Below are 15,479 nucleotides of genomic sequence, written 5' to 3'. Positions count from 1 at the left end.
AAAAATGAGTACCTAGACCTTGAATACCTTCCTAGCTCTAGAACCAGAACCAGTTAAATGGCTGACAATGACAATAGGACTTCACTGCTAACCACCATCAGAAAAGAATTGTGCTAGTTCTATCATTCTTTTGAAACAGGAGAGACTACCTGTTCTACTGCCTGTTTGGGAAAGGCTTGAATAAACCGAGTGGCTTTCACAGTGTAATCAAAATTCTCTTGATTCAGGATCTGAGGAACAGATTCCAGGAAGTATCCTAGAGACAAAAATTTCCTTACTCTCCTTGAACCCAGATACTTATGGTTTTATGCTCCAGTGCACATCTTCTATACAAAAATAACACCATAATTATTTAAAAGTTTAACTGCTTTTGCATTTTAATAGGTAAGTTAGTAACACTGTTTAAATCTGAAAGGAAAAGGAATCCTTTTCCAGACAGCCTTTGTAAGTGCTGGTAGTATGTATTTCCTTCTACAGAGATTACAGAAGGAGACTGCAGTGTAGAAGCCAACAGTAGCAAGCAAATAACTTGTATTTGTGCACTGAGATTTTTTAGGCAGTTTTTACCTTATGTCACTGTTCTGGCATGGTTGCTGTTAAACATACATTATGAAATAGGAGTAAATAGCATGTTCACGTTTATTGGTACAGAGTAATTTGAACTGCTGGCATACTTCAGCCACCATGTGATCCACCAGTTTATGCAGGGAGACAGTGACTCATTGCAACCAAAATAAAAACTGTCCCAGGAAGATTTTCTCCTCTTGATCCGTAATTATTGATGCAAAGATGCAACTTAGTGATAGCATGTAGCACTATCTTAAGCAGATCTGTACGATGTTGGTCAAACACATTTTGAAACAACATCACAAAGTTCTGTGTTCATTGCTTCCTATTTATTCTTAGGGAAATGTTCTAGTTTAAAAGAAGCGGGTTTTTTGATTGCTAATCCTGTCAACCAGGTTCTGGAAGTTCACAAGAAGAGGTGTCCCTTTTTGGTTTTGCAGAGGAAACAGGTGAAAAACAGTCACAGTTTGTTCTTGTCAACAAGTACAAATATGAATGCAGACATGGCTGAGACTCTATAGAATAAGACGACACTGGAGTCTTATTCTGTGCTCTCAGTATGAGGCCACAAGGAAGAATAGTGTGAAAAAAAGCCAGCAAACCTTTATATCCCTTAGTTCTAGATCAGTGTAATTTTGGCCGGATCCTTGTGCCAGACATCTAGAATCTAGGCAAGGTCACAAGAGCACCCAAAGTCGAGCGGCAGGTTGGAATTGTGAAGTGACCCAAAGCAGAATCAAACATGTGACCTGACTGTTCTTCTCCTTCTCTAAGGGCTTGCCCCAGGCAGTGAATGGATTGGGATGGTATTACCACAATTTTAAAAGAGACTACAGAAAAGCAGCCGAACACTGGTTAATTGCTGAAGAATTGGGAAATCCAGATGCATCGTACAACCTTGGTGTCCTTTATTTAGATGGGATTTACCCTGGAGTACCTGGTAGAAATCAAGTGAGTAAATATTTAATAATACTATTTCTTACATCAAGGCCCAGTTTAGAAGATTTTGCTTCATTCTTGAGACTGCTGTGTTCACTCTGAGTCGGATTTTGATACCTTTTATCACAAAGAAGGGTGCTACTGGGGAATTCAGTCAGATTGCTTAGAGAGAGGGTTGTTACTCAAATATCTCAGTCATACTTATGTACATGTGTTTGTGTTCCTTTAATTTAGAAGCAAAACGGGTGCAGGTTTAGCTCCAGGGACTGCCTCTGCTTTCCTCCTTCCAGTGACAGCAACCAGGATAGTGTGTGCTCTCACATCATGTGATCCTTTTGGTTTCTCTCAGTTTTAGATTGGAAAGTATATAGGAAAAGGATGCTTTCCACAATAGATGAAAGCAGCAGAACCTTGTCTCTGAACTCGTGAACAGCTATGCTACATTCACATAGCTTCTGTGAACCTCAGAACTGCAGTGAAAGACCTTCAAGCCAGACTTGCAAACGTACCTATTTAATGAAGTCCTGGTAGACTGCGGTATTTTGGTTTGTCTTTCTGTGACATAGCCCTTTTATTAACTTTTCTCATTGACATGTGCAAAATTAATTTTCCCCTAATAGGAACGGTCTACTTTGGTTATATTCCTTTTAATTAACTAGGTAGTTTATGACCAACAGCACAAACATAGTGAGGTAGGCTGTAATAAATGCAAGCAGACCTTGTGCTTGGAGCTGAAAGATGTTTCTAGTGTGGCCTGTGAGGTCTGAGATCTGGATATACTCCAGATGGTGAGCATTTCTGCTGCCAACAGCAGCAGTACTCGCCAATGCATGCATTTGGCAAACACGTTTTCCTTCCCTGGAGACCAAAATACACATTTCAGAGTGGACTGATTCTAAGTGTACATCTAGAAGTGACCAGGCTTCTTTATTCACCAAAGCCATGGACAAGGAGAAGTACTTTGTTATGGCTGTGAAGGATACTCTGAAGTCCATGGTCACTCACAGAAAACATGTATCAATGATTAAAAATTTCCTGAAATAAATTATTTCAGGCTGTATGGTGCTTTGGTTCACATTGCAGGTTACTGTTTCTGAGGGTAAAACATGGAAAGTCACACAGCCCTCTGGCTTCAGCAGCTCTGGCCCTACCTGCTTGGCCTGTGTTATCTTTTATAAACCAGTTTCAGATGGTTGAGCGCTGTGGTTGTGCACTGCTGGACACACTGAGCATTGCTGCTGTTCCCCAGCCTTCACTTAGGCATCACCAGTGCAAAAGTCCCATTCTGTGTCTCTTCTCCAGGATCCCTTATTAATCTCCCTACTAGTGAATAACTAATTTTACTTTTATCAGTGCACACAAGACTTGTATGCTACCAGGTGTTAGTTACACATTTAGACACTTTTCTATTTGACATTCCGTATATTACCAGAATGTATGTTTTTAAAAACCTTTTTCCAGCCTAAACTATTAAAAAGTTAGAAGAAAGGAATTCATTTTCACCTAAGTACATTAGAAGTAGTTAAACTGGCTTGCCCTCATTAGCCAATTGCCTCTTCTAATTCATTTAATGAGACGAGACCTGGGAAACAGAACTCAATAAACTCAGTTAATAATGCAGAGTTGTTAACTGTGTCTTGCTTCTTCACAGACAGTTGCTGCACGCTATTTCTATAAAGCTGCCCAAGGAGGCCATATAGAAGGGACTTTACGATGCTCTCTGTACTACATCACAGGAAATATGGAAGATTTCCCTAGAGATCCAGAAAAAGCTGTAATGTAAGGAATGAAAACATTTGTTAAAGGAAAATATATTTCTGGTGGGATTATTTTGATTATTGGTGACTTTTAAGTCCATAGTCTAAATATGTTGTACTTCATGGTGCTTACCTCCTTGACAAAAGTTCTGCAGTTAAGTTTGATCCACATTAATATGTGTATTATTTAAATGACCAGTAGATTTTGAGAGATGCTGAGTACTTTTAGTACTTTTTTTCCCAGAACAACTCAGAGAGACTGTATCGAACAACTCTGAGAGGTTGTATCTAACAAAGCCACGCGTATTTGATTTTCAAGAAATATCAGGCTCCTGATGTGGTAGAACTGGTGTTTTGCATGAAGAAAAAGGCAGATAATTAGTTATAGCACGTATTAACTTCTGTTTGTTTTCTTAAAAAAAAAAAAAAAAAAAGTAAGTAATTTTGCCAAGAAAAAACACAGGATGTCTCTGATATGCTTATGGAGATGAATGGACAAAATGTTCTCACTCGGTCAACAGTTACAAGACTGAGACAGCAATTACTGTGAAGTCCCATAGTTTGTCTTATGGAAGAAGTCAGAAGGTGATCCCTTATCCTTTTGTGTCCTTTGAGTCACTGTGAGTTGGGATAACATTACTGGAGCACAGCTGTTCATTTTTTATTGTTTGTTCTTTCCTACAGCTGGGCAAAACACATTGCAGAGAAGAACGGCTACTTAGGTCATGTCATCAGAAAAGCTCTCAATGCTTATCTGGAACTCTCATGGTATGTTTGTTATGTTCTTTTCAAGTTTATTTTCTATTTTTCACTTTCTTTATAGCATGATAAAATAAAAAACATTGGGCCATCAACTCAAAAAACCACAAATAGCAGCACCACTGAAATCAGTAGCAAAACACCCATTGACATAAAGTGAAGGAGTTGACCCGAGGCATAATTCAATAGTTCTGACAGAATCAAGTGAAAAAGAGGGAGTTTGTAGGGTGAAATAGTGTTGTATCTGCTGTCTGTGATTTTCATCCTGGAATACTGTAGTGTGTAATGTGCACTGGATTAGTCAGAGGAGCACCCTTCACTTTTAATATTCCCTCTGTTCCAAAAACCATACTTTGCTTTCTCTCTTCTGTATAATTCCATGTCATGAGAAGTCAGGCTCCTGGATTAGATTTGTTCTTTTTCTTGTATATAGTTAGTATTATCTTTTCTGTAAAGTATAATAGGAGGCTACAATATCCAATGAACCAACCAAAAGGTTTCAGCATAGCCTCCAGGTTAATGCTACATTTTTGCAGCAACCTGTAGGCATGGACATCAGATACTGTATGTGCAGGCATCAGAGTGGCATACGTGATTAAGACAATGGCTTGTTTAGTCCTGCAGCCTCCGCCTGCTAGTGCTTAATTAGTGCTTCAGGCTTAGGAGATCTACAAGAAACTGTCAGTGAACTGTTCTGGAGTAACCCATTCCTAGAAGAAGTTTCTTTTTATTCGGTCCATCACAGACATTTCTCCTGAGACTTGACCTCACTTTTCAACACTGAAAGAGTCCTAGTCAATATTTTTGTAGCATGTTCTGATGTACAAGCTTGTGACTCTACCCAGCTCACTCTGCATACACTCGCATAAAAGTCCGGTGTATGTGACAGGTAGAGCATTAAGATCCCAGAAGGTCTGGTCTCAACAGCTAGGAGGAAAAATCTGCTGGGAGTCACACCTGAGCTGCCAGTGACTGGGAGTGTATGGCTAGTTACTTATAAATACTGGTCCTAGTCATCTCTGGTTTTAGGAGTATGTTCATGTTGAAATCTTTCCTTCTGAATATTTCTTCATGTATCTTGCACAGGGGTAAATTGTTAGACTGCCAAGCAGACCAAGTAATAAGTGTTCCTCAGTCATTGGCATTAGCAGCCATGTGTTCTACACACCTGTTAGTAATGGTAGTTTCATCTTCAGAGACTGGTTTAAAGGCCTTAAATGTAGTTTCTTTCTGAATTGCCCTTTGAGACTTAAGGATCAGAAGAACTGACTTCCAAGTGTAGGTATCCTGAATTCCTCCTGTAGTGCCAGGTCTCCATTGTCCCAGGTGTTTTTATAGGACAAGCACAAGGAAGAATTTATAAACTTGCAGAAGCAGTTGGGAAACAGGAGGTTACACCTGCTAATTCTGTAAGGGCAACAGCTTTCACAATTTCATTTAAAGTTTCTTTGCTTAAGCACCTGCTCTTGAAGTCAAATGCATATGTAGCCATTTATAATTCCAGTTAAACAAACCATTGAACCGTGAAACTTGCCATGGTTTTAGCTTTGTGTTGTGGAGAAAATCATTGGAAGCATGACCCTTCAATAGGAAGCTTTAGTAAGAAAAAAGTACACCAAGTGTTTTTTTTGTCTTGTAATTTTAAAACCAAACACATGATTTTAAAGACTTCCTCTTAATTTTAATGCTTAGTCTTCACAATACTGAGTAGGTGAGTGATAGAGAACATGAAAGACATGCTCTCCTCTGGAATAATGAGCAATGGTGTACCACTGTACTGCAATACTGAACTGCTATACTGCAAATGCAAAATTAGCCTTTATTACTTGCTTTACAGTCAGTGAGGTGCCTAGAGTCCATAGAGGGACTGAGACTGTTATTTTATTTGCACATTCAAATATAATGAGAGACAATTCCTGTTCCAAAGAGCCCATAGTCTAAAAAGACAAGACAAATAAGTCGTAGAAGTAAAAGGGTAAAGCATACCAAAGAAGTACTCGGATGAATGATTGACAAATACATACACAGCTAAGTTAATATATGGATTTTTTTTTTTAGTGGAGGAGGTCAGAGTCTTTTAAGAATGTTTTATCTGAAACATTTAAATAGATAATTTGGCTTAATATCAATTCAACTTTATTATCAGTCTTGCACTTAGAGTAAATGCACACTGAGGCCAATCTAGGTTCAATGCAAGACAGACAACACTCCAAATTCTTGAGATCCAGCATGGCTTATTACACCAAGCATTGCCAGTAGATGTAGCTGTTGTATGGGTTTGCCAGCCTCCTGCTTTTAAACCTTGTACCAAAATTATGCTCTTAGGTGATCTTACCAATTTATTTGGTGACATTTTTTAACTATAACTAAAATGCATGTTATTTTTGTTATTTTTTCACTATTTTTTTAATCTAACATTAGGCATGAAGCTCTGCTGCATTATGTTTTAGCAGCTGAAACTGGGATTGAAGTGTCACAGTCAAATTTAGCACACATCTGTGAAGAAAGACCAGTAAGTAAATGTATTCACAACTCATTATCCTGAAACGAACACTTGTTAATAATAGTGTGATCCTAATCTCTTCTCTGTGATATGAATAGGTCAATTATTTTCTTTCCAGGACCTCGCAAGGAAATACCTAGCAACCGATTGTGTTTGGAGATACTACAATTTCTCTGTTTCTCAAGTCAATGCACCATCATTTGGTATGTATAAGGAATACTATCTGAATTTTAATTTTACCTTTTATTTTAATTTCAAAACCTATGTTTGTTACAACTTCTACGTGAGTGAGCAAGTTGAGGGAAGAGTAATCCCTGCTTATCATACATTTTCTTTTTAGTGTTTCGATAGGAATTTAAGAGGGCAAAAAAGGTATTTTAAGAGTTGTGTTTCAGCACAGCTTTTGTGAGAATTTCCTTTTTATGGCATAAAATGGATGAAATTTGAATAGAATAAAATAAAAAAGCTACACTGTGAGAAGGGGCTAGATATTTAGGAGCCTGAGCAATTGACTCAAGGGTTAAGAAAAAAAATATCAGTAGACTTTAGGAGCTCATGTTGTTTATTTTATCAAAGAGAAAAAGCAAAAGCAAATATACTTCCATATCATAATTGAGTCATGAGACTAAGGCTAAAGGATTCCTTATCTAATTTATTATGAGTTTTTCTGTTAGGGTACAGAGTTTATCAACATTGGCACAGCTTACCTTGGGGAACTAAAGGATTCTCTGTTAAAAGAAAGAAATAAAAAGAAGGTTTACTTACATATAAGTTACATTCCTCTGGCCTTAAATTTTACTACATCTGTAACTTTAACGACTAAATCATTTTGGTGCGTTTGTAAGTTATTCAATATTTGAAAACGTTGATCTGATTGTCTCACAAGAAGGTTTAAGCAAGTGCTTTGTAATATGCATGTGGAAAGGTGGAGTGTAAAAATAATTCAAACTATTCATTTAAATACACAGCAGCGCAGAAACTGAATACCACATTGATACAGCCTGAAGCCACAGGAGCTGACAAACCCTGTCGGCTTTCATGAGATGTTTGTAGATGCCTTAGCAAGGTGCAGTTTGGTTGACCCTTTGGGAGACCCACTGGTACAATCTTACATTAAAGAAGCTTCTGAAGGTCAAACTTACGGGGCGAGACTGATTCCATTCAAGGAAAGGAGAGAAAACTTGCTGGGTTCAGTAAGGGAAGGATTTTATTACTTTATGTTACTCATGTGAGGAAGAGATAAGGGGAATTTTATCTCGGACGCCTCTCTGCAGTAGTGGAGGATCAAATCCCCAGTGTAGGACCTGGGATGGAGAGTCTAACCCTGGCAGCAGAGATTTCCAGGGCTATGTTATCGGTGCAATGCAGGGTGAGCTCAAGGCCACTGCCTGTTGCAGGAGTGCTCTGTGGGCCGGGGCTGGAATGACACAGTTGGTGTGGTTGAGGGGAACTCTCTTCCTGATGATTCACTACAGCGTTCATGGCCTTCTACTCTGCATCTGTGCCAGCCCGTCCACATACTCTTTCTGCCTTTGCTGTTGGATCAGTGACCGACTTGCTTCCTGGAAGAGCTCTGCTATAGTCCACTGTAAAAACTGGTGCGATTTCTAGGTAGCTGCCATAGAGGCACAAGGCAAGGTACAGAAGTGTTTCAGACCATTTGGGGAAAACTCAGGTGAGATAAGTGTAGACACGCCATGGGAGTTTTTAAACTCTTTAGCATAGATTAGTGCAATGTCATGCTTGCTCCCATCTGGGTTAATGCCCACTCTGTTGGTGCATTTCATTACTGTGCAGTATCACAGAAAGATGTTTGTAAAATATTTGCTGGGCATTGCTTCCTTCTAGACCAGGAAAATTCTATACCTACCGTGGTCCTGGGTTGGGCTGGGTTTGAAACTAATGAAATTATCACCAGCAAAGTTCTGTAACATTTGGGATGGGTTCAGCCACCATAGTGACAGGTACAGAACAAACACTTAGTGTGTTTTTAAGTCTCATCAAGTTAGTAGGGCTAGCCTGAATAATAAGGCTACAGGTTGCCCAAAGACAGATTCAGCAAGTGAAGAAGGAATGCAGTATAAAGTCTCCAAGTCTCTGTTTTTGTGAAAGTAGCAATATCATTCACTAAATTAGAAACCATGGGAAATTTCATCCAGGATAAATATTTCCAGTGGGCAGGCTGATGTAAAGTAGTCATGGAGACAATCAGAGAGAAAGAGTACCTTTTTTTTTAATATGGTGTTTTAAATAGAATTACTATTAACTTCTCAATCACAGTAATAGTTGGTTAATTCTATTTCTACAAATACTCTAAACAATCTGCTACTGGTTTCTTCCGCAGCTTATTTGAAGATGGGCGATTTCTACTACTATGGTTACCAGAACCAGACTAAAGACCTTGAGCTCTCAATGCGGATGTATGCACAAGCTGCATTAGAGGGCGATTCACAGGTGGGTCTGCCATTGTAATGTGTTTATAAAACACCAGAGTTTAGAAAAATCTGAGGATCTGTCTGAGACTTGTTACTCTGCTTGGCTACATCTGCACTGAAGAAACCTGCTAGAATAAGTTATAATTATTTCAAGATACCTTGTGAGTCAGTTGTTGCTGTTTCATGATGACAGAAGGTACACTTAGGATAGATGGACGGTCCTAGAATTAGGCTGTTTTGAAAGCTGATTGTGAATGGCCTAATTCAGTGCTACTTTACCCAGGCACAATTGATTCTGTTGTGACCTTGGTATTTTTGCTACTGCAAGGGGAAGAATTAATAGACTGCCGAGTTGTATTCCAGCCCTAGCCTCTGCTATTTTAGGATATAAACAAGAAGACTGGCCCATCTCCTGTGGTATCTTGAATGAATCCTAGGGTGAATTTTGTTCAGTCTGCCAACAAAAGCTTAATCTTAAAATGCTTTATAATTAAAAGATACACCATATCACATTACCAAAGACATGCAGTGTTTCAACGCTGTCTCCTGCCCTCAGACCCTCCTGAATTGTCCTGGGTGCAATATTCTGTTCTCCCTGTCCCTATGACAATGTCCCCAGACAATATCTTGCATGTAAATTTATTAGAGGGAGCACAGTTGGGTTCTGTTTTGAGGATATTGGGACAAAACATTACTGTTTAACTAGCAAGGGAAGAAGAGATGCATGAGCAGTTACTTTAAAGTATGAAAGCCAAACTGATGGGGAATCCTATAATACGTGTCCTGTGTGTTCATCTTCATGGCTCTGAAGAGATATAGGGATGCCTAAGACTTGTCCAAGCAGTCAAAACTGTAAGATTAAGGACTTAAATTGTCTGGAGGAAATTTCAGCTTTCCATTTAGCTATTCAGATTTCTGTTAATCTGTATTGCTACATGGAGGGGAATTAAACAGTAACAGAACAGGAATCCATTTCTGCTTTCAGTCTGTGTTTCCCTAGTAGATAAAAAATTACAGTTTGATATGGTGGCTGTGTTTAAAGAGCAACTAAAAATGAGAAAGCTCAGATCTTTTTCCAGATGATTTCTAAGAAATTGGTGTCACAAGTGAATGTTAATTCTTTTGCATTTTCCGTATTTACCTCGGTACATGGTTAGGAGAAAAGGCTCTCATAATTATTCAGTGAAGATCACTTTATACTAAATGAATTTATAGAAGACAGTTATAATTATTTAGATACTTGGTGCTTACAGTAGACCTTAAATATGCATATGAAAATTTAATGGTTAAAAAGTGTGTATGCTTTTTTATTGTTAGGGTTTCTTTAATTTGGCCCTTGTCATAGAAGAGGGCAACTCCATACCTTCCTACATTCTGGATCACTTGGAAATTGATCGGGCTTTGCATTCTAGTAATGCATCACTTCTTCAGGAACTCTATTACAGGTGAGTCTTTTTTCCCCTTCATCAGCCTCTTCTGTTTTTCCATATGAGTAGCATTTACTCTGGAGAAGAGCAACTCCCGTAATTATTAACTTCGTTCACTTGTATGATTTAAGGCAGGTTAAGGTCAACATGCTTGAAATGCTTAAATTACCTAAATATATTTCAGCTTATGCCTGTTAGAGACCTGATTATATGTGGTTATCTGAAATAGCAGGGACTGGATTTAATGGTCCAGGAGATCTTTTCCAATCTGATACATTTAAGTTCCTAAGTTACACACTGACAATTTGTATAGAGTCCAAAACAATCTTTTAATGGTAAATATAGCATAATTTAATATGGAACTTAAAAGTATGTAACTGGGATTATGGCAGTCCTTCCTATTTATTCTGCAAAGATGTTCCAGCCTGGCACAGATGTTGTGGCACAGAATATTAGATATGAGAAGGTTACAGGTCTGCTGCCTGAACTGCCTGTGCCAGCACTGTTCATGCACAAACCACCTAGAGACCTCTGGTTCCAGTACAGAACTTAGGTTTCCTTTACCTGGGTAAAGCAACATGTGTTAGAAAGCACAGTGGGAATGGGAAGCTTACACAATATTTGGTGGATTTGTGGAATTGCCTTTGAGATATTTAAAGGAGGACCTAACAGTTAATACACAAGGCTGTGAACCAAGAACGAGTGGTTTATTTTCTGTTTAGATACTGAGTGTTGTGGGACCCAAAAAAAAAGCGGAGATGATATCAACATTAAAACCTCATTTGTTGATTCACCAACAATCCACTGAAATTGTTCTTCACTGCGGTTAGCCTGAACTTGTACCCTGAATTACCTCCACTCCACATGAAATTACCAGTCAGATAAATAGGGCTTCTGGACCAGTTGGTCCATCTGGGATTGTAAGCTTGAGCCCAAATTCTGCCTTCACTTGTGCTGAATCCATCTGCTTTGCAGTGAGAGTAACTCCAGAGTTGACAGTGCTGCAGGGTTTTCCTATTGTCACACACTTCTGTCCAGAAGGGCACGTACTTTTTTTAAAAAAAATCTATAAAATATATAAATCATATATAATTCTATACAAAAAGTATATATTTATATATACATTTTTATATAAAACTATTTTTTATATTTATATATACACACCCCACCCCCACTCACCCCTCCTCCTCAGCTTGGCAGAAAAGAATCAATTTTAGCTTGAAATAAGTGCCTGTGATTTAGCTGTCTAAACTCCCCTAGTAGGTGAAAGTTACTCAGCTCATCCCACAACAGATGCCTCGTAGCTAGTCAGCTAAAGCACTCTTCAAGCTCTGACTGCATTGTGTAGTACTCCATTGTCTCTAAAGGGGGTTTAGGCACCAGCATCCTGCATAGGCAACTAAATTTTATACATCTAATCTTAAATCAAGTCCTACTGCTGTTGATTCACATTAGTTAGAACAAAGTATCTTGGGTACTACCTTGTACTGTGACTGCTTGGCAAGGGTAACCTGGATGCTTAGACCTGTTGTTGACTAATAAGAAAATAACAAATACACTCCTAGAGTAAGGTATTCTGTGCTTAATGAGGTTAATCTGGTATTTCTATGAATTTTTACTTCACCATCTGTGAGATAGTGATGGTACTATCTACTTGTTTTTCTGGGTTACTGAGGTTCACTGCAAACCCATTTGACATTCCCAGATGACAGATGCCACAAAATGGTAGAGGACGACTAATTAGGTGTTTTAATCTTCTTGTTGTAGGTGCTGGAATAATAGTAACCAAGAATCAATTAGTCCATGCTCATTAGCATTGCTTTATTTTTACATGAGAGTTTTCTGGAACAATATTTTACAATCTACTCTGGTATGTATTGCTCCTTTGGTACACGCACAGTTCATTTGGAGCACTACCTTGGCTTTGCACTGCTCTAATTATGTTTTTAAACTTACTGTCACAGATCTACTTCATGGGAACCTTTCTTCTATCGATTCTGGTTGCATTTGCAGTGCAGTATTTTCAGGCTTTATCTGGTAAGTATTTGTCACAGGAAAACCGAAGAAAGAGGAGTGATCTTTTTATTTCAGTAAAAACTTCAAAAATAAAAGCAGGAATTCTAGATTTGGTAGAGGTACCTCTGAACAGCAGCTTCTTTGACACACAAGTTATTTTTGATCAAAAAAGGGGTGGATGAAGCGAGGCATAGGTTTAAACCTGTTGGTGTGCGGAGAATTTCCTTTGATAAAGGAGTTTCTTAATAAAAACATTAAATGCAGGAGATTATGACTGGAAATAAGAAATTATTTCCCACCTCCACATGTGGTGGTGTTAGAGTAATTATATGGCTTTGATTTTATATGTTGTCACCACAATATGCAATGAGACTGTGTTCTTTGTTTCATATGACTGGATCCATTCAGATACAAAGTGGGAGAAAAAGTGAGGTTCAGAGAGCTGGCACATTGGAGTAATTTAGGAGGCAGCAGTTCAGCCTCTTCAGACCAGTAGCAGAATCAGTAAATACATTTAATCAGCACTTGGAGACTCCTCGTGTCCTAAACTAGGAAGGTTTGCTCTGTGTTCTCTTTTCTGATGGGACAGAGAATATTAAGGGACAGAAAACCAAGTGCCAGACTTCAGTCTGTTAAAACTCCCATTATTTTTTTACCATATTGAAAGAGATATCAGAGACAAAGCTACATTGCTCAGGAAAGGGCAAAAAAACCCATGCCATCACATGCAAAAATAATGATTCGTCATTTAAAAAGCATTGCCAGCTTCAACCAAGTGTTTCACTTCAAATCGCAAAAGAGGGTCTTGATTAGGAAGTTGTGAAATGAATATTACCAGTTGTGAAAAGAATTTCTTCCACTAAGTATATTTTCTTATGTTGTGGTTTAACCCCAGTAGGCAGCTTAAGCCTATGTCAGAAAATACTGTTTTCTGACATATGTCTGTAATAAAATACAGAAGAAATTACTTTACATATTGACAACTTATACCTACAGGGAATAGTATTTAAAAAAACAACCCAAAACACTATTAAATATAAAAAGATTATTTGAATTTTTAATTCCTAGATAGCATTTAAGACATATAGCTGTGAATAATATGCTGACTCTGGAAATAATTCTGAAACCCTGCTTTCTTTTCTTACTAGCTATAATTTACGTAACTTGGGAATCATACTACATATGTACAATGTATATAGTTAAAGTTACAGAGATACTCTTATTTCAATATTTCCTAACCTTTGAGTATTATTTTTATATGTGATTTTATGTCCACATAATATTTAAATATTGATGCATAGATTTCCTAGACCCAGTGGGGTCTTTTTTAATAATTTCTTTTGACGCTTTTCCAAAGCCCATAATTCTCCTGGAACAAGATCAGAACCATCGTCAGATGAACCTTCTTCCTCAGGGAGTAGCAACGAGGATGCTACCAGACTAGTACAGCAAGATGAATCTACTTTTTCAAACAATTTATCACAACAGCAGTCAAACCCTCAGAATCCTCTTGGTATGAGCTGAAGTGTAGTTTTCTTAAGGTTGACGTCCCATTGTGAAGATGGGATGTAAACAACTACAGATCTAAGAACTGGCAACCAACCCTATTAGTGGCATTAATAAGGCAGTCCAACAGCCAAAATTGTAGGGAAATTCACTGATCTTATTTCTCCACTATAGAGAAAAAACATCCCTATAATTTAATACTCCAAACAGATAATGCAGATTATCTCATTATACCCAACACATGATCCTACTGTATTTCATTGAAGGACGGGAAGAAAACATGCAAAGTCTTCGCCTAACTGAAGAATGAGCAAACCTCCTACTGGTTTTGATGAAGAAGTTTTACACATCTAATATTTTATTAAATTGCCTTTACTGCATTTTTACTGGTGAAGTTACCAGTTTTCCAAGTTGGAAGCATGGAAATTACATAAAAGTGAAACCCAGTCACCAGCACTTTCCAAGTTCCGTGGCACACTAGCCAGGACTTTGGTACATGCAGTGATAACAATTAGGTTTTTGGCAGTTTGTATTCCATCCTAACTCTGATGCGAAAAGTGTTTTGTTGGGAAAGAAAAACACCAGGAAGATTTGCAATATGATCATAACATAGTTCTGCTGACTCACCCTTGGTCAAAGTTTCACAAGTGTCAGCAGTTTGCTGGTGGACACGACACAATGTTTCCTGCCCTGCCAAGAGCCACTGATCAGAGAAAGTAGCTTCCCTAATGGATAAATAAAAGAATATTTAAATGTGAACAGGTGACAGAAAGTGAATGAACAATTTTTTTTTTGATTCTTCCATAGATAACATTGGCAAGGATTTATTTCATATTCATGTCTAAATACACCTATTTAAGTGACATTTTATTTAATAAATGTTAGAGGGGATATATGAATAACAAGTATGGAGTGCAAATGCCTTCTGTCTGATTTAAAGCTGTCTGGTTAAGTGGCTGTAGGAAAGGTCTGACCTTTAAAGCAGGTGTGGATGCACCTCTGCAAAATGATGTAGATCACAGACTATAAATTGCATCAATCTATGCATTATTGAGGGTTAAATCCACTCTCCTTGCACTACATTATTTACTCTTGTAAATAAAAATATTTTTCTAATTCAGCTTGTATGTGGAGGATTATGTTTTTTTAAAGCACCTGTCAAATGAAATAGTATCTTGCTGTTGCAAATTCCTAAGAACATTATTTAGGTGTCTGTTTTCTTAGCTTCAAATGGGACAATCAACCCTTGCTTTCTTTGGGGAATACAGTTGTTTTTCAGGTTGTTTTTCAATTGAGACATAGGAGATTTCAGTAAGAAAGGAATGAATTAAAAGGAAAAAAAAACTCCAACCTTCAAGAGAGATTAATATATATATATACACACACGTATCATCAGGGTAAGTTTCACTTCCAGAAAACTGAAAATTCAAAAGTGTTCAGAGAAGCATTGATGCTACAAGGCAGCAGTTTCGTTGAGTAAGCAGGGGGGAAAAAAACCCAGATGGTGAAGCTCTTCCCCCTCCCACCCTGCTTTCCAGCCATATAATCAGAAAGTGAATCAAGTGTGCCA

The 15,479-nt window shown here is 38.0% G+C and overlaps 1 protein-coding gene across 2 annotated transcripts in view; it reads left to right on the top strand.

The window, feature by feature from the left end:
* Positions 1-15,029, top strand: part of SEL1L3 (SEL1L family member 3) — a 36,977-nt gene extending 21,948 nt beyond the window's left edge. For both annotated transcript variants that reach the window (XM_075024046.1, XM_075024057.1), the window contains 10 exons: positions 1,342-1,518; positions 3,158-3,285; positions 3,948-4,031; positions 6,444-6,534; positions 6,644-6,728; positions 8,870-8,979; positions 10,278-10,405; positions 12,155-12,257; positions 12,352-12,424; positions 13,761-15,029. In XM_075024046.1, coding sequence (XP_074880147.1) covers positions 1,342-1,518; positions 3,158-3,285; positions 3,948-4,031; positions 6,444-6,534; positions 6,644-6,728; positions 8,870-8,979; positions 10,278-10,405; positions 12,155-12,257; positions 12,352-12,424; positions 13,761-13,927 — 1,146 coding nt within the window. In that variant the 3' untranslated portion in view covers positions 13,928-15,029. The remainder of the gene's footprint in view (positions 1-1,341; positions 1,519-3,157; positions 3,286-3,947; positions 4,032-6,443; positions 6,535-6,643; positions 6,729-8,869; positions 8,980-10,277; positions 10,406-12,154; positions 12,258-12,351; positions 12,425-13,760) is intronic.
* Positions 15,030-15,479: the final 450 nt, after the last annotated feature.

The sequence above is a fragment of the Buteo buteo genome, chromosome 1 (assembly GCF_964188355.1).
Source record: "Buteo buteo chromosome 1, bButBut1.hap1.1, whole genome shotgun sequence".
NCBI classification, from domain to species: Eukaryota; Metazoa; Chordata; class Aves; order Accipitriformes; family Accipitridae; genus Buteo; species Buteo buteo.
This window is presented reverse-complemented; position numbering and strand designations above follow the sequence as displayed.